The sequence below is a fragment of the Balaenoptera physalus genome (assembly GCF_965194825.1).
Source record: "Balaenoptera physalus genome assembly, chromosome: 8".
Lineage (NCBI taxonomy): Eukaryota > Metazoa > Chordata > Mammalia > Artiodactyla > Balaenopteridae > Balaenoptera > Balaenoptera physalus.
This window is the reverse complement of record NC_138887.1, coordinates 117,965,482-117,993,061: the sequence shown is the minus strand read 5'-3', so window position 1 is coordinate 117,993,061 and position 27,580 is coordinate 117,965,482. Positions and strand designations below refer to the sequence as shown.

At 52.5% G+C, this 27,580-nt stretch overlaps 3 protein-coding genes across 15 annotated transcripts in view; all 3 read right to left on the bottom strand.

Moving 5' to 3' along the window:
- ZNF862 (zinc finger protein 862) overlaps positions 1–16,569 on the bottom strand; it is a 33,910-nt gene extending 17,341 nt beyond the window's left edge. For 4 of the 13 annotated variants that reach the window (XR_014266940.1, XM_082473292.1, XM_082473288.1 and 1 more), the window contains exons 1-7: positions 15,935–16,569; positions 10,720–10,771; positions 9,848–10,087; positions 9,576–9,687; positions 8,261–8,365; positions 6,051–6,748; positions 4,449–4,605 (exon numbers count right to left, since the gene is read on the bottom strand). Coding sequence is in view for 12 of the 13 variants with exons in the window: in XM_082473292.1 (XP_082329418.1) it covers positions 4,449–4,605; positions 6,051–6,748; positions 8,261–8,365; positions 9,576–9,687; positions 9,848–9,922 (1,147 nt within the window). In the remaining variant the exon portion in view is untranslated. Of the gene's footprint in view, positions 1–4,448; positions 4,606–6,050; positions 6,749–8,260; positions 8,366–9,056; positions 9,108–9,575; positions 9,688–9,847; positions 10,088–10,719; positions 10,772–14,651; positions 14,816–15,934 lie in introns of those variants that run through there. The other 9 variants (XM_082473296.1, XM_082473294.1, XM_082473287.1 and 6 more) reach the window with 9 other exon arrangements.
- Positions 16,570–16,705: 136 nt separating this feature from the next.
- Positions 16,706–21,968, bottom strand: LOC309666168 (uncharacterized protein). The gene is made up of 5 exons (XM_082473350.1): positions 21,410–21,968; positions 20,788–21,093; positions 20,370–20,571; positions 18,784–19,194; positions 16,706–16,807 (listed from the first exon to the last, which is right to left on the bottom strand). The coding sequence occupies exons 1-4, from the start codon at positions 21,608–21,610 to the stop codon at positions 18,863–18,865; spliced, it is 1,041 nt and encodes a 346-aa protein (XP_082329476.1). The 5' UTR covers positions 21,611–21,968; the 3' UTR covers positions 16,706–16,807; positions 18,784–18,862.
- Positions 21,882–27,580, bottom strand: part of LOC309665829 (SCO-spondin-like) — a gene marked incomplete at its 3' end in the record, with an annotated part of 37,309 nt that continues 31,610 nt past the window's right edge. Inside the window, 14 exon segments of the mRNA XM_082472554.1 lie at positions 21,882–22,027; positions 22,030–22,134; positions 22,286–22,327; positions 22,942–23,338; positions 23,372–23,533; positions 24,075–24,338; positions 24,486–24,505; positions 24,618–24,817; positions 24,927–25,023; positions 25,313–25,496; positions 25,733–25,944; positions 26,037–26,284; positions 26,316–26,384; positions 26,981–27,150. Of these exon segments, the coding sequence (XP_082328680.1) occupies positions 21,882–22,027; positions 22,030–22,134; positions 22,286–22,327; positions 22,942–23,338; positions 23,372–23,533; positions 24,075–24,338; positions 24,486–24,505; positions 24,618–24,817; positions 24,927–25,023; positions 25,313–25,496; positions 25,733–25,944; positions 26,037–26,284; positions 26,316–26,384; positions 26,981–27,150 (2,316 nt within the window).

Sequence of the window (27,580 nt, the reverse complement as noted above, 5' to 3'; positions counted from 1 at the left end):
TTTTCTCCATAATCAAAACGACTGTCCTCTGCAAGTTCAGTCCTATTGAGAAGAGAGCTGGTGAGGCCAAGGAGGCTGTTGACAGGTGAGTGGACCTAACCTGGAAACTACCATCAGTTGAAAAGCTTTAGTCGACGCAATTTAACTGCCACACAACCGAAAAATTAATATTAAATTTGACTGCATCAAATTGAGACTGTCTTTTAAAAAACAGGTACAATAATTATAAAACCTAAAAGAACAAATCTACTAGTTGTAAATCCTAATAAGAGCAACGGAAGAATTAGCTGGGTTTCCTCAAATGATAAGAGCAAAAGGAAATCAACGGCATGAATGTGCTGCAATGTAGCGTGATGACCACCAGACCACAAAGACCCATGACCTGACCTGAGCTGGGCTGAAGCAACCACAGCCTCTCACCCCAGGGCATCAGCCCCTTTCTGCACTTCAGTTCTCATGGAGGCGGAGGCAAGAGCACTAACAGTGACCTACAGAGAAGGTCTGAGACAGCCAGACCAAACTACTAACCCTCTTGCTAGGGGGACTGGGGATAGGAGTGGAGACTTCTAAAAAATTCTAATACTGATTGAACTTTTAAATAATCTTATATTATCCTTGGTGCTATTGTTATTTTAATATTAACAACATGATTAGCACAAATCTTGAAACTAAAAGAACTGGAGTCCAATTGGTAATAAACATATACGAAGCAGGAATTTTAGCCGAGTCTAATGCACATGCAATGGGTGGAATAGTAAGAATTTCAGTTTAGCCATTTTCCAGCTAAATGGGTTGGATTCTCAAAGCCGTTGGGCTGTTTTCTCACCTGAAAATACTACTACTACCTGCTTTACAGGTTTGGTTTAAGGATTAGAGAGCAGATATGCAAGACACTCAACATAGCCTTTGGTAGGTGTTCAGTCAACAGCAAAAGCGCCTATTATTATTTCCAGACATAAGAATAAAAGAAAACATAAAGGCTTCCTGTAACACCCAATATAAGCAGATCACAGTACTTCAATTAAAAGATAATAAACGTTAAAAATGGATGAGAGTGGACTTCCCTGGTGTTCCAGTGGTTAAGAATCCGCCTTCCAAAGCAGGGGATGCAGGTTCGATCCCTGGTCAGGGAACTAAGATCCCACATACCACGAGGCAACTAAGCCCACACACCTCAACTACTGAGCCCACGCGCCACAACTAGAGAGCCCGCGTGCCACAACTACAGAGCCCACGTGCTCTGGAGCCTGCGGCCACAACTAGAGGGCCCACACACTGCAACTACTGAGCCCACGTGCTCTGGAGCCCATGCACCACAACTAGAGAGCCTGTGAGCTGCAACTACTGAGCCCATGCGCCACAACTAGAAAAACCCGCGTGCCGCGACTACAGAGCCCACGCACTCTGGAGCCTGCAGCCACGACTAGAGAGCCCACACACTGCAACTACTGAGCCTGCATGCTCTGGAGCCCGTGCGCCACAACTAGAGAGCCTGTGAGCTGCAACTACTGAGCCCATGCGCCACAACTAGAAAGCCCACGTGCCGCGACTACAGGTAGCCCACGCACTTTAGAGCCCGCAGCCACGACTAGAGAGCCCACACACTGCAACTACTGAGCCTGTGCGCTGCAACTACTGAGCTTGCGCCGCCACAATTAGAGAGAAGCCTATGTGCTGCAACGAAGAGCTCGCCTGCCACAACGGAAGACCCACGTGCTGCAACTAAGACCCGACGTAGCCAAAATAAATAAATAAATAAATAAATAGGAAGGAAATTAAAAAAAAAACCAAAACAAAACAAAAAATATAAAAAAATGGATGGGAGTTTTTTTTTTTAAAGGCTAATAGAACTTTTCTTGGCTGCAAGAATTATGATGAGGTTTTCTTTTTCAAAAATTGAGTCCACGCCAAAGAGAAGTTCTATTTACAAAAAAGAATTAAAAGATAATGCCAAATAATATTAGGTTTTCAATTTTTTAAATACTTGTCACAGGACGATAAAGTATTGGAGGAAGAAAACCTTGTCAAAGCAAAAATAATAATTAGACAGGTCCACTATATTTCAACACTGTTTTACATCCCAATTATCAGCTTGAGGCCCTTTAAAAGGTTATTTTTGAACATACAAATCATTTACGTTTGGCCCCAGTTATATCCTCAAGGCTCCTTAAAATGCCTTTATATCTCAAGCATGAAAAATCATCTCAACTGGAGGACAGTTAAAGGATAAAAGCTGGAGACCTAATTAAAGTAGAGAAGGACTCACACACATGCAGTTCCGTTTCTAGACCCCTGCAGCCATTTTAATTCCACAGACAACTGAAGAGGACAGCCCCACCCTCTATAAAGCCTTCCCTGATTCCTGCCCTCAACCCTCAAGCAAAATTAATTACCCTTCCCGTGATTGTACTTATTGTTCATCCAAACAACGCTTAACTGAGGCTGAACTGTCCCTTAATTTCCCTAGTTAAGATTTCCCCACTTCCTAACATTCAGAAGTTAAAAAGAAAATGCTGCTGTCTGGCTGAACAATCCAAGTCAGGCCCAGGTTGCGGGAGACACACTGTTACACCACTGGTCACCCACCACTTTCCCCATGACTTTCCACAGGGGTCCAAAGGGCAAAGGGCATCACTGCTGCTCACTCCTTCAAAGGAAAACCAACTTCTTGTAAGTGGGTATGTATTTCTTTTTTTAAAAATTATTTATTTATTTATTTATTTTAATGCTATTCTTCTCTGCTTACATTCTTTTTATGTATGTATGTATGTATGTATGGCTTTGTTGGGTCTTCGTTTCTGTGCGAGGGCTTTCTCTAGTTGTGGCAAGCAGGGGCCACTCTTCATCGCGGTGCGGGGGCCACTCTTCATTGCGGTGCGCGGGCCTCTCACTATCGCGGCCTCTCTTGTTGCGGAGCACAGGTTCCAGACGCGCAGGCTCAGTAATTGTGGCTCACGGGCCCAGCCGCTCCGCGGCATGTGGGATCTTCCCAGACCAGGGCTCGAACCCGCGTCCCCTGCATTGGCAGGCAGATTCTCAGCCACTGCGCCACCAGGGAAGCCCGGGTATGTATTTCTTAAAAGCGAATTTCCCTCTCGCTCTCTCTCTCTTTTTATTTTTATTTATTTATTTATTTTTGGCCGTGCCGCATGGCATGTGTGATCCTAGTTCCCCAGCCAGGGAGCAAAGCCGGGCCCCCCGTGTGGGAAGTGTGGCGTCTTAACCACTGGACCGCCAGGGAAGCCCCTCCCTCTCTTTTAAACACTGTCGGTGGCAGTGATGCTCTTTGAAGGTGCACTTGGTACAAGTGCCCTGGCCCAGAACACGCTTACAGCACCTCTCCTCATAAAAGAAACAATTTTTCACAGCCTTTCTGAATGTCTGGGGAGCCATTTAAAAATTGTGAACAGTGATAAAAACAAGTAGTATATAGGTCAAGTATGTTCAGAAAATAATCCATACCTCAGCTGCACATGAAAGGGCAGTGTGTAAGCTGGGGATATGACATCAGGTAAGCCACAAATACCCCAATTTCTCATTCTGTAGAAGCCACGATACAGGTCGCTGTCGGAATTCCTAAGTTATGTACAGCAGCCTGTTCTGCAAGGTTTCTGTTACAATATATGCTAGTAAAAAAATAATAACTAACAGCTGTATAAGATGAAAAGTTGTCTTTTTGGTGCCACATGAAAATCCTGGGTGTCTGATGGAAAAAGGAGGTAAAGACAAGAACAGAAGCAGACGCAGGAGAGGAGCCTCTTCTGGGAAGGTAATGAACAGCACATGCTGTTCTTCATTCTCCAATGCCTATAACCTAGTGACACCCAGGCCGAGACCGCCCTCCGTGCTGGCCCCTGATGAAGCAGCCCTGGCACAAAGTAGAGGGCGGAATCCAGGAATCCTCCCGGAGGCCCTTTCTCGCCTCCCTGCCTTTGCTCACGCTGTCCCCACCTCTGACACGTCTAGACGCCCGTCCCTGTGCACCTGGTTTTCAACTCAGTTAAAATATTTCATACTCTGTAAAGACTGTCCTTGTCCCTCCCTCGGATGCCTGGCCAAATTAAGTCACTCTTTTCAGCAGCCCCAGGACACTTTTCCTGAATCTCTAATGGAGCTGGTGTTATTTCATAGTTTCTTATTAAAGTGTCTGTCTCTCCCACAAACCTGCCAGCCCCTTGAAAGCAGAGACCGTGACTTGTTCACATCCATCCAGCACGTAGTAGGTACTAATAATGTTTGGTGGAAGATGGATGATGGACGGGTGGATGAAGAGGAGATAAAGCACAGTATCCCAAAGCAGGGAGAGTTCTGAGATGCAAAGATACAATCACTCTCTGCCTATGCACAGTGAGAGGGCAGAAATGGGAAGACGGCTACAAGCCACAGCTGCCCTCGTGGGTTCCCATGTCAAGTGATGGTGGCAAACAAAGGTCTACACGGATCTTTACCCAGGGATGCCAACAGCTCATAATTCGTCCGCATCACGTCTCTGTACAGCTCCTTCTGCCGCTTGTCTAGCGCGCCCCACTCCTCCCGGGTGAAATACACCGCCACATCCTCAAACACCACGGGAACCTCCTCAAACAGCCCCTCTTCAGAAGGATCCTGCAACAAAGAGTAGCAGTCACTCAATGCTCCTCTCATGTCAGACACCCAGCGCGATACCTCCGGGGTCCTGCTCAAGGCCTGTTTCTCCTGGGAAGCCTGCCGAGAGGCCCCGATGCGCTCTGAGGAATTCATTTATCCACCGAAAGTCAAAGAAGCAAATGTGCGTGGCCCAGAATTAGCAGGTAAAAACCAAATGAACCTCAGTGTTATTCTAGAAGGGAGGAATGATCCTTCCTCTTCTTTCCTGGCAGGAAAGGAAAATGCACTGAGGAACAGGGGTCTTGCAGAGCCTCATGGCTGCACCCTGTCCTTTATAGCCCCAAGGGGCGCCTTCTACTCACCCACGACTGCAAAGGTAGCCAGCTGCCTCTAGAAGCCCCTGCTAAGGCGCCCCACCAGGATGGGAAGGAAGAAGCAGTAAAAAAGAACTAAAGATGCTCATATTCAGTGACTAGGTTAACACACACTTTACTGCTAACGGAATTCAGATTATAAAAGGTTAGACCTGTTTATTAGCTTCTAATACTAAAATCTAGAAGGAACATGAACATGAAGGGAAATGAGCTTTGTCACTTTTCTGGATTCCATAAAAATTCGAGCTTACTAACTTTACGTACGATGCTAGGCACGAGGAACGTCTGAGCTCTTCTCATCGGAATACTAGAGGGGTTACTCAGAATGATTTGTAGCAAAATCCCGCTTACATGGAAGAGTTGAGAAAAGGGGCCTGATCTGGTTACTCAAAGATTCCAATTAATACAGTTTCCTTGCAGGCCAATTTTCCAAATTAGAAAATAAACCTATTTTATTTTACAAAATAAACCTGAGGTGAGAACTAGAGTCTTTGAGGGTCCACCAGTGCTGCAGGGGGTAGAAGGAAAGCACTGGGCTGGCGGTCAAGGGCTCTGGGGGGAGGTCACTGCCACAAGAGCCCTTGTTCTCTGGCGACGTCACTCCCCCCTAAGTCTTAGTTGTTCCCCAACAAGATGAGTTTAACTAGGTTTGCTCCACCCACCGCATAGCAGCATTAAAGACATTACATAAAAGAACACGTCTGAAGAAACTTTGCAATGTTTAAAAGTGCTACATGATTTCGAAGTTAACGTTGAAAAATTTTTTTTACATTGATTATTTAAGAGCTCTGTGGCTGTTTTGTGGCTGTGCATTATTTCTTGAGTTCTGTGGTCGTTCTGGATTCTGGATAAAGATTACTGTTCTGAATTTAGGTGTTCTCTTTACATCAGAAGTTAGAATATTCCGGTCCACTAAGTATGTTTTGTTATCTGCCAAAAGGAGATGACGATAGTACGGCTGTTGCCATTAATCAAGGAGATAATACGTGTAAAGCATTTAAAGCAACACCTAGCACATTATAAGCGTGTCAGCTTATGGTAACATTGTACAGAATCCTGCCCCTCGAGCAATCATTCTAAACATATTACCTGGCCACGGGGCTCAGCAGAGTCATTACACAAAATGCTAACGTCTGAGGAGCCGCAGATGTCATCAGCAATTTCTTTTTGCCTGAAATCAGGAACGCAGTCTAGGTACAATGCAGGAATTGCTCCACTCCCTCCAGGGTCCTCGAGGGCAGCTCTTGAGCTGGGCAGGAGCTGGGCCACGTTATCATAGACCCCCAGAGGCCCTGGGGGGTAAAATATGGGATAATCTGCAGTGAAGAGGTGCCCCGGACTGGCCAGTACCTCTCTAGACACACCGTGGATGCTCCGGAAACGGGCTGCCCAGCTGGGGTCCCGAGCTGCCAAGGCCTTGACACAGAGCACATGGGCCTTGCTCTTGGCGTGGTATTTGAGAGTCTCCACCTTGAACGGTCCCGTGTAACCTTCTATTAATCTTGACCGTTTGTCTCTGACGGATGGGTACTCCCGGCAAGCAGAGCAAAAGAGAGCCGTCCGCTCCTCATTCATGACCAACCACGGGAACTGCGCAAACCACGACTTCTGGATGGACCGGGGTCTCAGCGGTTTTCTGCTTCTTCCTGTGCAGTCGCCCTGGATGCTGCCACTCTCTGAGCTGAAATGGGAAGGACAGGCTTTCTTCTGAGGAGGCAGGTACAGTCCAGCTTCTCTGGCGGGACTTTGCATGTCCATTTCTTCCATGAAGCCCATCTTGTTTTTTCCTTTAGAAAAAAGAAACAAATGGAATTTTCTCTGAAATCCTATAGGTCGAGTCACTGCAACTCACAGAGGTGCTTAGATCCATGGACTATGAAAGCTGGAACCACACCCACAAAGTGACAGCCTACACCCGTGTTCTCTTCTCTCCAGTCCCCAACCCCCAGGCGCACCTTGCCTAACCCAGAAGAAACCAAATGGGCTTTAAGAAAACAGTTTTCTTTTTAAATATAAAGGACAGATATACCTGGCCAAAAAGAGATCTCTGTAATTTGATCTCTGCAACCTAAAACAGTGGCACAATCTTCAGGAGAGCAGACTTATTTATGGATAAGAACACTGAACTAAGAGAAGGTAGGGTTAAAAAGGTAATTAAAGCAAACACTACAACTCCACACTTGGCAGGAATCCCCCTCTTTTGGTACCCCTGCCAGACAGGCATCTGCACTTTGCTCACGTACCTTTAGAGCAAGAGAGCAACCTACCTTCCAGGCGGACAGTTTGGTCCCCAGAGTTTTCCTTGAGCTGCAATCCATCTTTGAGTACCTTCCCCTCAGGAGTGCTACTTCAGCCCTCTCTCACACCACAACCCTTCCAAGAAGTGAAAAAATCCCATGACGTCACTAAGACTTTTCTTCTTTAAGCTAAACCAGCAGTTTCTTTATTCACTCCTTGGTTGAAATGCAGCTTAGACAACTCTAACTCCTCTGGAGCCATTTATTATGCACCATCAAGTTCAGATGCCCAGCGGGCAAGGACTCAACAGTATTTGCTCCAGGCCAATGGACCAGTCAGTCTACGAAACTGTAGCCAATCCCGGAAGCACAAAGCTACTAGTAAAGAGTCAATAGGCTCAAAGTTAAGAGCCAAGCACAGGAAAAACAAACCAAAACACATTAGTATCTGTGACGTCTAGGGCTCCTTGTGGTCCATCTGAGATAAATCACAAGGGAGAGCAAACTTCCGCAATTCGATTCATGGGGGAACTTGTTCCACCTCCCTTTTCTCCTGTAGAAGGCGCTGGGTTAACGCGGTCATCTTACGCAATGACAGAGGCCATCTGGCCTGGCTCTGGGCAAGCCAATCCCTGAACAGGACATGCTTATCAAGGAGGAAAGCAAACATCAATCCCTAGGATTTAGCAGCCATCTGTTTATTCACCCATTCATTCCATGATTGTCTACTACGCAACTCCGTGCCAGGCATTGTTCTTGGTACTGGGACTACAGTAGTAAGTAAGACCAAGTCATGCCTTCGTGGAACTTAGAATATATAATTATACATAAACATCTACTCTCAGGTAGAAATAAAATAAAGGGAGATGAGAGTTTGGAGAACGACATTGGGGGAGATGCGTATATCTTAGACGGGGTGACAGCTGGGGGAAGAACAGCATTCGTGTGTAATTGGTGGGGAACAGGGAGAGGCAGAGGATGAGACTGGAGCCTTGGGACCCAGCTTCCTGCTCCCTCCCTCCAGCTAAGGACCCCTCCTCCCGGGGGCAGGTCCGCACTCACCTCGGTGGAGGCTCAAGAGATTCCTCTGGCCCTGGACATTGGCTAGCCACGGCTCTGGCCCTCGCTCAAATTTATAGAACAGCTCTGGGTTGGCAATAGTTGGTCCTGAGTCAGGAACAGAGAGAAGCACTATGAGGTCGGATCCAGGTCACACAGGCTAAAAAGGTATGAAAACTATTGGTTCAGAACAGAGGCTCAAACTCAAATGCTGAGCGGGACCAGACAACGATCTGAGGAAACCAGGCAGGGGTGGGAGGCTGTGGATTTGAACCCGGGTGTGGGGTAGCTACTCACGTCCAGGAGGGGCCGCCAGCTGAATACAGGGTCAGCATGGCCAGACCATCCCAGTTTCCAACAGAAGCCAGAAATCATATTTCTATGTGAAACCCCCCCTTGGCAAAATATTGACAACTTATTTAAATATTTTAAAGAAGCCAAAGAAAAGAGATGAAAGAAAGAAAGAAAAAAAGGTGTAGGCCAAATCTGGCCCACAGCTGCTACTTTGTAACTTCTGGTTTAAAAGAATCATCGGTTTTCAAACCATTTTTAGTAGACAGTAAGAGCACAACCCCTCCATCCACAGAGAGCTGAGACTGTTGCCCCCAGAACCCTCAGTGGTCAAGATGAAGAGAAGCAAAGAAAGGCATGGCGGATGGTCATCAAATTGAAATCAGAAAAGAGCACACATGCATGTACACACGATGAAATACAATCCTGTCTGTCCATGGTCTAGGAAGTCTACCCACAGAAGCAGAGAAAGGACATTCAGAAAATAGAAAAGATGAAAACTACCTACATGGGCACCAAGTTTCAAGTTGTTTTATTTCATTGAACCTCTATGACAAGCCTGTGAAGAAAGAAACCAAGGCCTGAAAAGGCTAATGGGCTTGGTCAGTACCATGTGGCAGAGCTGGGACTGAGACCAGATTTCCAGGCTGCAGATCTGATGCTCGTTCCACCACCACCCACCACCTCCAATGTCCTCTGGGCACTGAAACAAAATCCACCCTGCAGTGCCACAGTCCACAGGTGGGGCTTCCCTTCTGGCACGCTGGGATATTCTGAAGCATCCAGGTCCAGCCTTGACACGCCCAATTTCCCCACTTCTCTTGGCTAATTTAAGTGGAAAAGAGAAAGGGTGATGTGTGAATCCGTGTGCAGTTAAGTCAGATATGGGACTGAGTGGATAAACAGTATAAAGATGCCTGGAAAAAAATGGTCGGATTCCAGAAAATTCTCAAGTATGTCACAGTCAGACATGGTTGGGAATGCTGACCTAGATGCAGGCAGTGGGGAAGTGAACGGGAGCCCATACCCAGTGGTGCCACCAGCTCGTCAGAACCACAGATCTCCTTCTGTTGCTGACTCAGCAGCATCCACTCCTCCTGAAGCAAATACACCGTGATGTCATCAAACGTCACAGGAGCCTGCAAGGAAAAATGACACCAGCTAAGCGCCAACTTCTTCCTTAGTCCCCCACACCTGAGCTCACAACCACCTGAGGACACCCCTACTCCGGGAACAGATCAGACTGGGGGAGGGGGCATTATCCATCTACATACAAGACCTACGCCGCATCACGCTCACCCCCTGCGTGCAAGTCACAGTGGGAATGAGACCCGTTCTTCTAGGAACAGCCCCACACTGGAACAGAAGTGTCATAACGAAGGCCAGCTCCGGACTCACACTCCTCTCCCTGCACGCTCCTCACCAGCCTGCCCACGGGATCCATTACTTCTCAGCCAGTGCGTCAGCAACAACCAACAGCACTTCTTTTGCAAAATCTTCAACGTGGTAAATCTTCACTTAGGAAGATGCATCTGATTTCTGGAAATAGTCAACCGTCACTGAGAACTATGTCTGTGAATGTGGTCAATTATCAAGACAGGCAAAGCTTTAGAGCTGAGAACTATATTCCATGGGGGCTTATAAAGGACCTCTGTTTCACCAAAAAAGGGCAAGGAAATTCAGAAAATGTTTCGGGGAGTTCTGGATTAAGGTGGCAGTTTTTTTTAAAAAAAAACTCCAAACAAAACACCCTCTAAGGACTTCCCTGGTGGTCCACTGGTTGAGAATCCGTCTTGCGATGCAGGGGACGCCGGTTCGATCCTTGGTCGGGGAGCTAAGATCCCACATGCCGCGCAGCAACTAAGCCCGTGCGCTGCAACTACTGAGCCCGCACACCACAACCGCGCACTGCAACGAAGAGCCCACACACCACAGCGAAAGATCCTGCGTGCCGCAACTAAGACCCGATGCAGCCAATAAATAAATGAATAAATAAATGTTTTTAAACATTGTTAAAAAAAAACACCCTCTAGGATGGACAACACAACAAGGGGTCAATAACAATACAATTTTGTTAACTGAAAAGCAGATGAAAAAGTAATAACTGAGCAGATCCAAGAAAATCGTACCCTCACCCAGCAGTGGGCAAACGGAGAAACAACCCAACTTACATTGCTAAATCCTCAAAAGACTCAGGATCTGGCAGCCCCAGGAACCTCTGGCCTGGGAGTGAACACAGTGAGGTTAAAATAATAAGAATTTGGGGGAAGCTGTTCGGAACCAATGCCTGCCCAGATCCCCTACACAGGCTCCAAGTTGGCAAGTCCCTCCCTTCCACGTGCTCAGAGCTTCCAGTTAGAATTCTGGTTTTCCACTGTTAAGCGTCAGCAAACAACTGGACTACCAGACATCTGAGGAAAGGCTCTAACAGGTCTGACAGAGATCAAAACAGATAGGAGGTGGCGAGGGGGAGGAGGAACTGAGGAAATGGACGTGGGGCATGGAGAAACATACCTTTAAAAAACAAAACAATCAACAATAGCCTCAGAGAGGTACGATATTGCAGCCATGAGAAAAGCAGTTATAAAAGAAATAATCAGAAAACAGTCAGAATCTGTTGCTGTTTACCCTTTTAAATTTCATACCACCAACATTTATCAGCTAGTCAAAGAAATAAAAAAATAAATAAAACTATCAACAAAAAGTAAATCCCCGAACCCCAAAGAAAAACATCTTGGGAAATAGCATTCTTGGAGTAAGTATAAGTCCTTCCAAAGTGACAACTCTGAAGGGGACACAGTCACTTCCATCTGTAACAAGTTCTAGTACATTTGTTTAAAATCGCCTGTAACTCTATACTCAAACTTAAAGCACATGAAATATCTACTTTAACTTCAACACAGAAACTTCTTGAGAAAAACAATACAGATAATTCCTATCAGTCACTATTGATTTGTATATTTTAAAATAAGTTGAGTATTTTTCTCATGAGTCAATATATGTTTACTGCAGAAAATTTAGACAATAAGCAGAAAAGAGGTTTTAAGATCACCCACAATCTCCTTACTGAAAAACAACTACTATTGACATGTGGTATGTAACCTTCCAGTCTTTTGTCTATGAATATGTATGAATGAACAGTCTTGAAAACAAACATGGAATTGTACTGCCAATGTGTATGTGCCAATTGTATGCCAATGTGTCTTTTAAATAACTATTTGCTCTCAGAGTGTCTTTCAAAGCAAAATGTGATTATAATTCCAAAAACTTGCTGCAGGATGGGCTCCACTAAGAGCAGGCGGGTAGGGGGCTTCCCTGGTGGCGCAGTGGTTGAGAATCTGCCTGCCAATGCAGGGGACACGGGTTCGAGCCCTGGTCTCGGAGGATCCCACATGCCGTGGAGCGGCTATGCCTGTGAGCCACAACTACTGAGCCTGTGCGTCTGGAGCCTGTGCTCCACAACGAGAGAGGCCACGACAGTGAGAGGCCCGCGCACCGTGATGAAGAGTGGCCCCCGCTTGCCGCAACTGGAGAAAGCCCTCGCGCAGAAACGAAGACCCAACACAGCCAAAAATAAATAAATAAATAAATAAATTCAAATAGCTAACCTTTAAAAAAAAAAAAAAAGCAGGCGAGTGGACAGGAAAGAGGTACACGCAGCATATGGCCTAAGGAGAGCCAGTGTGGGGAGGGGGTAAGAAAACCCTCGCGATTATACTGAAGGCAGATCCTAGGAGGATGACAGCACACCAGGACTACAGGGCAAGCTGTTCCGATCAGGGCAGGTTAGAGTTTGCGACCAAGGGCAAGCAGGGTTCCCTGTTCATTCCCACCCACCCTGTCTTCCTGAGGGAACAGGTGGGCATAATGAAAGCCAACAGACCCATCACTTTATGAGTGCCACAAGGATGAAGAGTATGGCCAGGGCTGAATGTTTAGATAATAAAGAACTGTCTTCCCAACGAGTAACTACACTAACCCTTGCACCTCTCTTTTAACCAGGATTATGGCAAGAGCCTTCAGATGACTGCAATGTAAAGAAAACACAAATCTGCTTGAATAAGAGGAATTTCTTACCTACATAGAAAGCAAGGAATATCTCTGGATGTTCTATTTTACTGATTCCCACTGTCTATAAGGTAGAGCTCCGAGTTCTCAGCCCAGCACCAAGTCCCCTGGATCTGAACCTAACTTACCTTCCTAACCTCAGCTCTAGGTATTGCCCCACCTGGAATCTCTACTACAGCCAGATTAGTAAAATTGCAATCACTCGGGGACTTCCCTAGTGGTCCAGTGGTAAAGAATCCGCCTTCCAATGCAGGGGACGCGGGTTCGATCCCTGGTCGGCACATTAAGATTCCACATGCCAAGGGGCAACTAAGATAGCATGCCACAACTACTGAGCTGGCGCGACTCAACCAGAGAGCCCGTGTGCCGAAAACCAGAGCCCACGCGAAAACCAGAGAGAGAAAACCCTCACGCCACAACTAGAGAGAAGCCAGCGCACTGCAACAAAAGATCCCGCATGCCTCAGTGAAGATACCCCGTGTGCTGCAACTAACACCCGGCGCAGCCAAAAATTAAAAAAATAAAAAATTAAATTGCAGCCACTCAACACATCTTGTACCTTTCCTCCCTCTTCATAACCAATCTTTACATTCCCTGACTCTGCCCACTTCCTCCCACTCACTCATCAAGTTCCTTCTCACATTCCATCTCTTTCTCGCAAGGGACTTCCTGCCCACCTAGCCCAAGCACTTCTACTTCCCCTGAGCAAGGAAGGCTTTATACCCCTCATGGTGCCTGGTCCACAGGAAGCCTATGCTGATCATCTTATTTTATAACCGCCTTCACCATCATCACCCCTTTCCCCACCACCACATTATACAGAAAATATTTCATAGGCATTTAAATCATTTTTTCATTCAACATATTCTATTTGTTTCTGTGTGCTTGGAGATCCTAAGATATAAAAGACACTATCTCTATTTGTCAAGGAGAAAAACCCATCAGGAGGTGACAGACAACTGTGATATAGGTGCAATAATAAAACTGGGTCAAGAGGCGAACGAGAAGGGAACGATCACTTCTAAGGGGGGTGGGGTGCCAGTGGTGGCTAGGAACCAGAGATGTTGAGGCAATAAATACATACACAGTAAATACTCCTATTTGGCAGCAACCACAATAGTCTCCCAGAGGGCACATGAGGTGTCAGACTGCAGTGTTCTTCACAGCACCCACACCTATATAGTAAAAGGGCTCCTGTAGAGATGCTATTTTGAGTCATTCATTCAGAAAATACTGAGAACCTACTACATGCCAGATACTGCTCCACTAGTCTAGCTGGGGATAGGGCAGAGAGTGAAGTCAGCAAACAAATAAATGTGAGAATTTTATATAGTGACAGGGCTGGGAAGAAAATAAAACAGGATAATGGGTTAGAGTGATGGGGAAAGGTCTTTGTCCTCTATCCATTATTCTGCCCCACACTTAATCCAATAGGCTAAGACTGCTTTTAGTTAATAAATATCACAAAATAGCATCAAAGGAAGATTCTAATAATACCCCAAGCTACTACCTCAGGTGGACCCCCAGTCTTCCAGCTTTGAGAGAAAAAAGTGATATTCAGAATGGAACTTTAGAACAGCACAGCTATTCCACCCAGGCCTTAGTTATTGTCACTCATCCGCAATACCTCTTACACTGCTAGTTTGTTTTGCAATTACTTTATTTCATCTTTGGATAACATTCTCATTCCCTAGGTTAAAAAACTGATGTACCTGGGAAGGGTGTCCTTTTGAGACACCCTACAATCACGATTAGAATCAAGGGTGAAATTTCCAGTCCCCCGTGTTTTCAATTAGCGGTTGGGCCTGAAAAGGACATAAAATTTCTCCTCCACCTCCCAAAATATTTGTATTTCACTCTTCTCACACCAAAGGCTAAGAAAGCCTACAACTGAACAGAATACCTTGAAATCAACCTCAAATCATTAATTCCAATTTTCAGTGCCAATTGTTTATAGCCCTTCTTCTACTGCATTTTGCTCCCCCTCTGTCCAAATTCAGGTTCAGTCTAAACTAAACCTCAGGATATTTATTACCTGAGGGTGTGAGCCATTTCCTTTACTTTTTTGGTATCCCCTAAAGTGCTTAGCATGAGGCTGCCATGCAGTTCACCTTCAATCTTTCTCTGGTTAGGTTCTGTTAAACCTTATTGTCTTGGACTGTTTATAGGTTGTTTCATCTGGAAAATGCATCACTGTAGCTTGTGGAGAGGATGGAATACGGAAGAGATGACTAAGCAAGGAGTAACTTCTTTTGTAATTCAGAGTCCTTCCCAGTCTTTCCAGGAAAAAGTACAGCATCAAAATAACCTCACTATCCTTTCTGTCTTTTGTCTGTTGGACAACCCTTCCAGGCTTGTCCATGTTATTGAAGTGAAAACTGCAGGAAAGCTCCTGGAGGAAAGTAGTCATTTCATATTTATCCTTGCACTTCCAGCATCTCCATCAACTTAAATCACCGATCACAAATGTTTATTAAATGAGCAATTTTTTTTAAAGGACTCAGTACGCACTCGAAAACGTTTGTTGAATAGATTCCCTTTGTGCCAAAGAAGAAACAATCCTCAAGAACTGGTATCAAATAATATCCAGAAAGATCTCGGTCCCCAAAGGCTGCCAATGTCTCCGAATCAAGTGCCTGCGACCACGCTCGTCTTTGCTAACCCTGACTCCGAGCTCTAGCAATCCTGTCAAACCCACTTAACTCTACCTTCAAGCACTTTCCCCCACCTTTTCTTCCAATTCACAGCCTCTTGCCCAAAGCCTGAAGCAAGTTTATGAAATATGCTTCTAAGCAATACTCAGAAACTCCACGAAGTAGATAAGCTAGAAACAGAAATCGGCAAGAAATACGCCAGATGCCTTGTCTTTTTCTTCTCAGCCCTTTCTTGGGAAGGGGGATCCAGGCAGGGCCAAGCCCTCATCCTGCCTCTCGGTGATCCCTATGCCTGGCTCCCAGTGGGGTCCGATCCAGCCTCAAAGCCTTAAAACACGCTGGGCCTCTTCCAAACGCCAGTGGTGGTGTGGGAAAATAGGAAGGACTTTCGCACTACTACACTGAGCGGGTCACCCACCCAGCGTCAACCGAGCGGCGGCTCGGCGGAGGGCTGCTAGGCCAGCCGCGTGGGGAGGAAGCGGAAGGCTGCGCGGGACTCGCCCGGGGTCGGCCGCCCAAGCGCAGAGGAAGAAGCGGGCGAGCGGGCGAGTCCTTCCCTGCAAGGCTGGCTCATCTGCGAGGACTCCGCCCGTACCGCCCGCCTCGCCCAGATCAGGGATCCACGGGAGGAGAGTGGGCGGCCCCAGGGCCCTTCCAGGCCTACCTTCCCCGACTCCCTGGGCTCCATGGCCCTGCTTTCGGTGGCCCGTGCTGACCCCTCCACGGCCTCCAGGCCGCCCCCTCCCCCCGCGGCCTGGCCTGAGGATGCCGTAGCCGCGACCACCTTGGGGACCGGGACCCCCGGAAGGGAGGGCGCCCCGGCGGGGAGGGAGCGCGGCCCGGAACCGGCTGTCCCTGGTCAGAGAGGGCGGTGGCGCTCGCGGAGCCAAGAGAGGCGCGCAGCTGGTACTTGCGTCGCGCCGAGCGAGCCGCTTTACGGCAGCAGCCTAGCCCGAGGCGGCGGGGCATCATGGGAAGCGCGGTCCAGGCTTGGTAAGCGGCTCCCAAAGCTGCTATTGCTCCGGGAATACGGGGTCCCGATTGGACGAAGCAGCTAGCTCTCCGCCCTTCCCACCTCCCTCCCCCGGCGATGGTTACTAGGTAGCGTACCCACGACGCTCTCCCAGGCCCTATAGGAAGGGCAAAGTACTCTGATTGGGCTATAAGATTGCTCGTGCTTGCGTCTATTCCCTCGCATTTTTAGGGCCAATGTCAACCTTGAAGATTCCAGACTGTATCTAATCAAGGAGGTAAATACTTTTTGTAACATTCATTCAAAAACATCATTGGTTGCCTGTAATGTTGCCAGGCACTGTGCAAAGGTTTGGGAATGTGCAGTTGAGTCAAACAGAAACTTTGCCTCCAAGGAATTCATAATCTATTGGGGAAACAGACCATAAACATAACTACAAAATGAAGAGACAGTGCAACGAAAGAGGTAAACACAAGACTCTATTAAAGCACACTTTGTCACCTTAGAGTGCGGTGGTGGGACAATATGGGGTAGTTAGTCAAGGATGTCCTGAGGAAGTGCTGCCTGAGTTGAATTAAAACAAGAGGTAGGAGTTAGCCACGTAAAGAAGGTGCTACGGTGTCCCCTGCAAATTCATGTGTTAACCCCTATGTGATGGTGTTTAGATGTGGGGCCTTTGGGAGGTAATTAGGTTTAGATGAGATCATGAGGGTGGGGCTCTCATGATGGGATCAGTGTCCTTGTAAGATGAGACACCAGAGAACTTGCCCTCTCTCTCTGCCACGTAAGGACACAGAGAGAAGGCAGCTGTCTGTAAGCCAGGAGCAAAGTTCTCACCAGAACCTGACCATACTGGCACCTTGATCTTGGACTTCTGGCCTCCAGAACAGTGAGAAAATAAATTTCTGTTGTTTAAGTCACCTGGTCTATGGTATTTTGTTATGGCAACCTGAGCCAACTAAAACGGGAGGAGAAGAGGAGTGTTGCTAGGAAGAGCAATTGGGCATGAGAAACAGCCTCAGCGAAGCCAGGGAGGTGAGCAAACAGTGTGTGTAGGGAAGGTACGTAAGACAGGAAGTGGTGGGAAATGACGCTGGAGAGACACAAGGGATGGATGTGGATGGCATTGTGTGCTGCCTTTAAGGGCTGGAAGTAAGTTTTTAGCTGGTGACTGGTGTGGGCAAATTGCACTTTAGTTATTGCAGAGTAGAAGGTGAATATAAAGGGGAAAAGATAGAAGAGAGAAAACCAAACTCTAAATACATATATTTACTCTCCATTCTTCTCTCATCTTCTTTAAAAGTTGTAAAATTATATAAAGTAATAGTAACAATGTGTTGTTTCCCTTGTAATATATATGGATGTAATATGTATAATAATAATACAAATAATGGACAGTAAAGTGCAGAAACCTTAAGTGTACAACTCAATGTATTTTTACATGTGTACCATGTAGTCAACACCCAGATCAAATATAAAAAATTTCCAGTACTCCAGAAAGTTTCCTTGTGGCCCTCCCATTATGTATACATAGGGGTAAAACTACAGAAAGTAAGGAAATGACTATCAGAAAAGTGTTGTCCCACTTCTGCACAGCAAAGGAAACCATAAACAAGATGAAAAGACAACCCTCAGAATGGGAGAAAATATTTGCAAATGAAGCAACTGACAAAGGATTAATCTCCAAAATATACAAGAAGCTCATGCAGCTCAATATCAAAAAAACAAACAACCCAATCCAAAAATGGGCAGAAGACCTAAATAGACATTTCTCCAAAGAAGATATACAGATTGCCAACAAACACATGAAAGGATGCTCAACATCACTAATCATTAGAGAAATGCAAATCAAAACTACAATGAGGTTTCACCTCACACAGGTCAGAATGGCCATCATCAAAAAATCTACAAACAATAAATGCTGGAGAGGGTGTGGAGAAAAGGGAACCCTCTTGCACTGTTTGTGGGAATGTAAATTGATACAGCCACCATGGAGAACAGTATGGAGGTTCCTTAAAAAACTAAAATTAGAACTACCATACGACCCAGCAATCCCTGGGCACCGTCAGCATCTTTCCATCTCTTTCTCTCTCACCTGCCACACAGTGTGGCCTCGGGTTGTCATAGACCAGGTATTTAACAAGAATAAGGCACTTCACGTGCAGGCTCTCACCAAGTCCTCCTAACAAGCCTGTGCAGATTGTCAGCCCGGTTGTAAAGATGACGTCATGGAGACTCAGCAAGGAAGGAAACAGACGAGCTGGGATTTGAACCAGGTATGCCTGACTCCAAACACCCAGTATGTTTTACGTATGATTGGAGAAGAAATCAACACGAATGCTAAGAAGGGGAATGGAGTGGAGTGGAAGGACGCAAGGAAGAAGAATCCGGCGAGGGGCTGTTGGGTCACGCCTGCCCCAGCCCACTCCAGGCCCCAGGGGACCCCAGCACTCTTCCCCCAACCCCAGGCCCGGCCCCTCCCCCAACCTGGACCCGCCCCATCCCAGACCCCGCCCCCCCAGAGCCCTGCCCACATCCACCCAGGCAGGCGCTGCCCTGGCAGCTGCGGATGACCGGCAGCACCACCGGCTCTGTGTGGCCGCCGGGACAGCGCAGGTTCTAGATCCGCACCGGGTTCTCGGGGTCCAGGCGGTAGCTACAGCAGGCGCGCTGCCTTTGCAGGTACGGCTCCCGGGCGAGCGGGGGCGGCTGAGCTGGGGAGGGGGCAAGCGTAGTTTCCCCAAACCACCTGCTTTTCCTCTCTTGGCCGTTCCTATCCGAGAAGAGCCGGGCGGTGGGAGGGCCAGATCCCACGATCTCAGGTCCCAGATCTCCTCGCCAAGCAGGGAGAGGGCAGCCGGCCGGAGAGGGATGTGTCACTACCAAGCCCGCATTCTCGGAGAAGCCCACCTCCTTCGTTCCAGCCCCAGCCCGACGGAGCGTCCAAAAACCTGCAGGTCAAACGAACGTTTTTTAACGCCCTCCTCACTGCATCCTGGCAGCAGAGGGAAGAGACACAGGGTCTGCTTTTGGGTCTAGATGAAGAGACAGACTAGTAATTTCTGAAACTACAAATGATGAAGTCCTGAACTGCACAGGCTGATCCTAAGTGCCAAGTGAGTTCTCATTCCAAAGCAGACAGCCTTGCTCCATGATTATATAGTAACTCTGTAAGTCCCACTGGACGTCTGATTTAATTTTATGTACAATTCTATTTTAACTTTAGTTTTAAATAGGTAATACATTCACACAATACCAAGTTAAAAAACAATAAAAGAAAAAATCAACCTCCCTCTAACTCTATCCTATCACTCATTTTTTCCTCCCCCCCCAAAATTTAACTACTCTCCTCTCCTCACTCTATATTTTAAAAAAATCCAGAAGTGATTTGGGAGGCATTCCCAGGAGATTCCAGGAGCGCCCAGGGGAGCAGGGGAGTGGTCAAGGGTTGAGGAGCAGGTAGGAAAGCACCTCTGTCTTCCAGGAATAGATGACCCTGGCCAGGCGGGCTGAGGCGGGGCCAGGAGCTGAGTGAGGCTCCACTCTGGCTGGACCCTGGCCAGAACGGAGCCGGAGCCGCAGCTCTCCAGGCTCAGGGCTGGGGGAGTCAGGGTGGGCACAGGGCCCCCGAGGAGGTCCACACCAGGAGAGTGAGCGAGGAAGGGAGTGCCATCAGTCTTCTGGGACAAGGCTACGTTTAAAATGTGTAAAACGTCCGTCCCTCGAGCCTTCACTCGCTGTACAGTGGGTTAACTTAGCTCTTCCGCACCTTTCTTTGTCGTCCTGGCTTGCCTGCCTTGAGGGGCGCAGTGGGCCGAGGGGCAGGCACCAGGAGCTGTGTGGAGCCACAGCAGGGAGAAGCAGGACCAGAGTCCCCTGGCAGGGGCAGAGGCAGGCAGCAGGCTCCGGAGCCCAAGCCCCTCTGCGGTCACCGGGCCAGATGGCAGGTGTGCCACCACCTTGGTGAAAACTCACCCCTGGCTCTGATCAGCTGTATGCCAGTGAGATGGACTTTGTCCCTTGTGTCCTCTGGGCCTTGGCTGGGTTCTAGGCTCACAGCCACAGGCCACTGCGGACCGCCGCTCGACCTGACTCCCCCGGGCCGGCAGCCCCCCTCTCTGCTCACCTCGGGCAGGACGTTGGTGCTGGACGGGCAGTGCCCACCGCAGTAGCTCACTTCCACCTGGTCCAGGTAGCAGGGGCCCTTGGTGAGGTTGTGAAGCTCGGTGAGGTACCAGCAGGAGGGCTGCTCCTCTGTGGGGAGGGGCAGGCGAGTGGCAGGAGGTGAGGGCAGGGCAGGGCAGGGAGAAGGCCGTGATGAGGGGATTCTGTGAGGGCGACAGAGTGTGGACCTGAGCAGAGCAGGTCAGGGAGGGGGTGGCCAGGCGTTGCGATGCGGCACTGGGGGGTCTTCACTCTGCGGATCCCCATGGTGGGCAGGATTGGAGAAGGCGGGCCTCCCCCGGCAGGCATGGGAGTGGTTTGGGAGAAGGGCCCAGAGCAGGGAGAGGCGTGGCAGGAGGTGCCCGAGGTCCCCCACATACCCGGAGTCTCCTGGCGGCAAGTGGGACAGCAGCTCCCTGGCTCCTGCACGGCCACCTCGCCCTGCAGAGGGAGTCGCCCCCAGTCCTCTCAGGAGGATGGCCCAAGGCCCCACACCACCTGCTTGAGGCTCTGAGACCAGCCTCCGGGGAGGGACCCGGGAAGGAGCCCGGGGAGCCCTCTGAGAGGGCAGCAGGGCTGCAGGTGGGTACCTGGGCACAGGTGAGCAGGGGGCAGTGCTGGGTACAGGCGCTCCTCCTACTGATGCAGCGGCAGCTCTCACAGGCCTCCTGCCACTCGGATCCGGGCTGGGGAGAGTGGGGAGAGCCTCCTCTCCGTCCCTCCCCTTGCAGACTTTTCTGTTATCCCACCCCAGCCCTGAGCCCAGCCTGGGGGCCTGGCCAGGGCAGTGGCCTGAGACTAGCGTCGGCAACAAGAGTTTCAGGAGGGGAGGTGGGCCTCCGGGGGCCAGAGACTGTCCCAGTGTGATGGCTGATGGCCAAGCTGCCCACTGCCGCGCGCCCGGGTATAGGGGAGGAGCCAGTGTGGGTAAAGGGACAAATCGGTGGACCGGAGGCCTGGGTCAAGAAGGGCTAGGGGGCATGGAGGGCCGTGGTGTCTCACCGGGTGGGGATGCCCATGGTGCCAGCACTCGCAGTGGTCTGCAGGCACGCAGGGGCCCTCCTGGCTGCAGAAGTGCCCGCGCCAGCACACACAGCCTGGGGCCTGTCCCACACTGCAGTTGCCCTGAGTCTCCGTGGCGTTGGGCTCCCGGCACGTCTGCTCACAGGGCCCCAGCTCCCCGGGGACCACCTGCTGCCACATTTCTCCGGGGGGGCACTCTGCCAGGGAAGACCACCCAGCCCACCACTCGGGTCAGCCCTGGGTCCAGCCTCGATTCTCCCCCCTCCCACACTGGGCACCCTTGGGTCCCTCCTTCTGTCCCCAGCGCTGCCCACTCGGCTCCAGCAGCCTCCAGACTTCTGGGTTTCTGAATATACCTCTCTGCTCTTATCCACCCTCCCAAATACTAGTGGGGCCCAGCTTGGTAAGTGGAGGTAGCACCACCTAGGACATGCAGGCCCCTCTCCCCTTATCAGGGCCAGCCTGGCCTTGGCTTTGGAGGGACCAGCAGGGACCTGGGCAGCCCACATCTCACGCCGACAGTCAGCGAGGGGGCAGCTGAAGGTGCACCTATGCAGGAGGGCAGGTTGCAGGGGCGCTCCTGGGAAGAGGCCCCCCGGTGCCGTTCGCCAGGCAGAGGCGGGTGCGGCTGCCCCAAGCAGGGTGAGCGGGGTCTGTGCAGCTGCTGGAGCAGGGGGACCACGGGGACCACAGACCCCAGCCGCCTTCGAGGGGGAGAGGGGTCTCCTGATGAGGCAGCCCTGGGCTCCTGGCCTCCTAGGAGCAGGGCTGGGGAGGGAGGAGACCCGGGCCTTGCTCTTCCAAGAGCGGGTGGTGCAGGGAATCCGGGGTCAGGGCCCGAGGAGTCTGGGATACCTGGAAGGCCTGTCACTGGTTCCACCGTGGACCCTGCAGCCCCTGTGCCAAAGGAAAGCCCTGCTCAGAAGTGTTTCCCAGGCTGCAGTGTACCAGGACCAAGCCCAAGGCTGGTGGTCAAGTTCCAAACCTGTCTGGTTCAGCCCAGACACCCCAGGCCCCAAGCACAGCACTCGCTCACAGTAGCCTTGCTACCATAGCAAGGTCTTTGTTCCTGATTCCTGGCATCCTTCTCCAATGCTTGTCAAAGTCCTCTCCATCGCTCAGACCCCCTCAGGTGCTGCCTCCTCCAGGAAGCCCTCCTAGGTTGTCCCTCTAGGAGAATTCTCAACCTCCCCCATATTCCTCAGCACACGCAACCTCCCACAGGGCTCACCACGTGCTGAAATGGGTTATCTGAGCCCCTGGATTCCAAGGTCGGGGTCCTCACTCCCCCATCCCCCAACACATCCCCCAGGCACACTATGGTGCACGTGGCAAGAGCTCCAGAAATTTGGTTGAATGTACCTGAATAGAAGAGAAACACAGAGCTAGACAGTAAGAGGAAGAGAGACCAAGAGCTGGCGCCAGGGATGGACAAAAACAGGAAGGGACGAAGGGCCAGTGAAGTGGATTCGGCCATCCAGCCTGTGCGAACCCAGTCCCTCTCCCCTCACCTGGGCAGTCCGGGCTAAGGCAGCACTCGAGGTCCTGGCGGGGCCCACGGCAGTCCTGGCCACGGGGAGTGGGTGTGGGGCGTGCACAGTGGCAGTTGCAGGTGCGGGTGCCCAGCCCGCCACAGGAGCGGAAACGGGCCCCACGGGCCCCAGGGACCGAAGCCAACCGCAGCCTTGGAGCAGTCACCCACGGAGCAGGACAGCTTCCCGTGCGCACAGGAGCTGGCAAGAGGGTGTGGGGATGAGGGGACGGCGGCATGGACCCCGGGAGAAAGGAGTGTGGGCAGATACTTCGATCCCAGAGGGCAAGGAGACGGAGCCAGGGTGAGCCCGGTTCCAGGAGCGGGGCAGTGCTCTCCCACCCACATCCTCTCACCCTCTCACCCCCTCCCTCGCCCTCATATCTCCCCAACCCTCATCGTCCCCCTCACCAGTTGCTGCAGCCTGTATGGAGGGTCTGACCCGAGCCCAACTCATCTCCAGGCCCAAGGGGCTGACCCCCCTCTCCCAGAATGGACAGGTGAGCCCCCAGGTCAGCGCCGGCAGCTCCCAGCTCCTGCAGCAGTGAGGCAGTCAGCACACAGGAGCACTCCTGGGGGGAGCATAGGAGAAAGTGCGGTGGCACAGGCCGGAGCCACCTGCCGGGTGCCAGCTCTCCGCATCTGTGCACATCCTCGGAAGGCGGGTGGGGAGAAGGAAGAGGGTAGGGGAGGATGGTGGGGGCAGGGGTGAGGCCCCGGGCCCTAGGAGAGCATTTCCGGCAGCAAGTGGGACCATTCACCTGTGTCAGGGGTATGAACGTGAGCGATGCAAGGCTATGGGCCTGACCGGAGATGGCCAGGCACCTTCCTGCACAGAGCACCTTAGCCAGGACACGGCAGAATCAACAGAGGCCCTTCTAGGATGGGACATGGGGAGCGGGGAGCGAGGGAGGAGGAAAGGGCCTCAGCCAGGAACCAGGACACCTGAGTCTGAGTCTAACTCTGCCAGTAACTGGCTCCTGACTTGGTGTGTCCCTTCCCCTCCCTGGGGTTCAATGTCACCAGCTCTAAGTCAGGAGGCTTAGAGGCTGCAGAGGTGAGAGCTGACAGGGAAGGGGAGGGGCCTGGGTTGCAGGCAGGGTGAGTTCTAACCTGGACACAGGCCAAACGGTGCAGGAAGGTGCCCTCGGGGCAGTGACGGTCCTCCTCGAAGCCAGCCCCCTCCTCGAAGCCAGCGGAGAAGCAGCCCACCTGCCGAGTGATGTGGGCGCAGGAGAAGGGGCAGCCCTCGCCGGGCTGGCACTCCTGGTACAGACGCTCGGCCGGGCAGCCTGCCTCTGAGGCAGCACCTGCGTCAGTGCCCAGCTCCGGCCCCACTGCCCTCGCTGCCTCCTGTGCCCACCCCACAGCCTGCCTCTACTCACCCCAGTGCCCACCCCCAGACAGGCCAACGACCCCCTCCCGGGCCTGCCCCCCAGGGCCCATGCCACACCCGCTCCTAAGGTTGCCCCACACCTCGGCACAGCCCGAGTCTGCCTCCTTTCTCCTTCACTTGCCCATCACTGGCCTGGGTAAGAGGCAGCCTGTGGGGATGGGGTGGGAGAGATCAAAAGGCACCTGTGAGTCAGGGTCAAAGGGCAAAGTGGGAATCAGCTCAGTCGGAGTGTCCAGGGCAGAGCCTGGGCTGGGGCTCACCTCTGCAGACCTGGGTGCAGCAGATGCGGCTCTGGACGGCGGGCCTGGGGCAGGGCGGCCGGGTGCAGCGCCGGGAGCACAGCTGCTCCCCTCCTCCACATGAAACACTGCCATCCTCCCAGGGACCCCAGGAGCCCCGAAGCCTGGGCCCGGGGCAGTCGGGCACCTCCCAGCACTGCAGGATGCCCGCCACACAGGTGCTGGGGACAAGGAAGGCGGCTTCAGAAGACAGGGCCCTGCCCACTTCCCCGAGGGCCCTACTGCCCGGCTGGCAGCCCACCCCCTCCCTGGCTTACCCTCCTGGCTCACCAGTTGTCACGCAGTCCAGTTGCCACCTCCCCGGGCTCCAGGCTCTCCCAGGAGCTGAGCCCAGACCCTGCGGACCGGCTCTGGTTCTCAGGGATCCCTGAGGACACAGGAGTGGGGGCGGGCACTTCAGACGGCTCAGCCCCATCATACCCTACTGCCTCCTCCTTCCCTCCCTCCCTCCCTCCCTACCAGACTCCACCCCATGGGGACCCGGATCCTGGACGCAGGAGATGCAAGCCCCAACCTGGACCAGCCCAAGGATGCAGGAGTTGCCCATTCCCGTCCTGCAGCCCCAGGTTGGCCCCTGTGGGCAGAGCGGCAGGGGCCAGGCAGGCGGGTGCTGCCATGCTCAGGGGGCCGTTGGGAGGGGGAGGGGAGGCACTGACCCATGGCTCCGGGCTGGTACTGGCAGCGGCATTGGGCTGGGGACACACAAAGGCCGTGCTGGGACAGCTGGCCAGGGGGGCACGCACAGCTGGGCTGGCAGCCTGTCGAGCCTGGCTGGCACACGACCCCGGGGGACAGGTCCTGGCAGGAGCGGGGGCAGGGCCGCCCACAGCGGAGAAGACCCTAGGCACCTGCACAGTCTACAGCAGGAGGGGAGCAGAGAGGGTGGGTGCTGAGGGGCTCCATCCTGGGGGGTCCCGACTGTTGGGAGATAAGCCCTCCTGCTATGCCCACCACCCGCTCGGCCCTTCACCCTGCCCCAGTTCCACGGGGTGAGTGACCTACGGGCTGTCCCTCAAAGAAAGTGACATGCAAGTGTGTATGTGGGGGGTCAAAGGTCAGAGGCAGCATCTCCTAGCCTTACAAGGGACCCCCCCCAGAGCGCCACAGAAGCCCTCACCTGTGCATTGAGTAGAATTGTCCTGGCAGGGGCGACTCTGCCTGTGGCCCCCAGGGCAGGGCCGGCCTCCCTCAGAAGTGGGGGGCCAGCTACATGCTCGGCTCCGATGGGACTGCCCCAGGCAAACGTCACAGGGAGACCACGGTCCCCATGGGCCCCAGGCTCCATCCACTGTGCCAGGAAGACAAAATCATCCAGCTGCCTTAGGAGGCCCAAGAGGTCCCAGCCTACTGGGATTGGAGCAACCTAGTGGGGCATCTCACCTGGGCACTCAGGGGGGCTGGTGCAGGTCTCCCTCTGATGCTGGGCCCCTGCCTCCCCCGCCTCCCCGGGGCACGGGACCCCTCCATGCTGAGGAGCCAGGCAGGTGCAGGCCCTGGAGAGGGTCCTCGTCTGGCCCTGGCAGGGCTGGGAGCACGCCGTCCTCTCCCACCACGGGCACCAGACTCCAGGCACTGTGGAGGCGAACGGCGGGCATGGGGGTGCAGCCATCCCTCCCCCGGCCCCAACCCTCTCTGCGCCCCTGGGCTGCTTCTCCTCACCTCCCCCGGAGCGGGGTGCACACCTGGGCAAGGCAGGTCGTGCAGGTCAGCCTGCCCTCCGAGCAGGCGCTGGGCGGGGCACGCAGGCACAGGAGGGAGAGGGCAGCTCAGTCCCGCCGGGTCCTCCACACACACCCCTCCTAATCGGCCTTCCCTTCCCTCCCCCCGGCCCCATTTCCCTCTGAGGTCTCAGCCACCTTCCCCGTTCTCCAGCGCCTCCAGCCCCTGTTCCCTGTCCCACTCGGGGCCCTCTCAGGTGTCCTGCGGACTCTGTCCCATGGGGAAGTGATCACAGGTCGCTGCTGCTGACAGGGGCCAGACAGCGGGAGGAAACACCACACCGCCGCCCCCTTCCCCCTCACAGCACACGCCCAGCCCTCCAAAGTCTCCCAGAACTGCGGAGCTGGCTGCCTCGGTTTCCCCACCTGTCAGACAAGGGGTTAGGGGGCCTCCCACATCTCCTCAGGGCTTGTGGGAGGCTAGCGTGCATCCGCTGAGACCGGGAGAGCTCAGGGGCACGAGACACAAAGTGGACTAGTCCTGTCCTCACGCCTGCACGTGTCCCTGCATCCCGCATCCCACCCACACGGTGCCTTCACCCCTGCCTCTGCATCCTGCCCACCTGGTGCCCTCACCCCTGCATCCTGCCCACACGCCCGCCTCACCAGTAGTTGCAGCCATCGGGCCTCGCCAGTTGAGCGCCGGGACGGTGCCGCTCCCCGGTCAGCTGGTCCAGGCAGCTGCAGCGGCTGGGCTGCACGCAGACAGCGCCGTCGGCACTCAGCACCTGGTCCGGCGGGCAGTAACCGCCTGGTTGGCATTGCCAAACGCAGGGCTGGGGGACAGCAAGGGAGGGCCCCGGTCAGCGGAAAGCAGGACCGAGGGGACCGGGAAGGGGAGCCCGGGAGGGAAGATGAAGTGGAGGGGGAGGGGGGCAGAGAGGAGAAGGTGCGAGGCTCCGGTTCAGAACCGTAACGCTCTACACTCAGTTTAGGCCGCGCGTCCGCCAGAGTTTCTCCTCCAGGGGAGGAGGGGGAGGGAGAGGGGCGCCGGAGAGGAGCTTCCCTGGGCGGAGTGGCCTCCAAACGTGAACCCCATGGAGGGCTGAGTGGGGACCGAGGCATCTCCCAGACCTCCTAGAACGCAGGGAGCAGGCGACCGGAAAGCTGGGGGGAGAGGGAGCGTTTGGGGAGGCGCTGGGGCTCCCTGGGGGAGGCCGGGACCAGGCACCGCCTCCTCGTCCTGCCTCCGTGTGGGAGCCTGCC

What these genes read in the sequence shown, in the direction of transcription:
- LOC309666168 (XM_082473350.1), bottom strand. Translation starts at nt 21,610, where the DNA reads ATGTGGCAGCAGGTGGTCCCCGGGGAGCTGGGGCCCTGTGAGCAGACG. An exon ending in ACCATGGGCATCCCCACCCG is followed by an intron (nt 21,094 to 21,409) that starts GTGAGACACCAC and finishes CACTCTCCCCAG; the next exon opens with CCCGGATCCGAGTGGCAGGA. An exon ending in GCACCAACGTCCTGCCCGAG is followed by an intron (nt 19,195 to 20,369) that starts GTGAGCAGAGAG and finishes TTTGACCTGCAG; the next exon opens with GTTTTTGGACGCTCCGTCGG.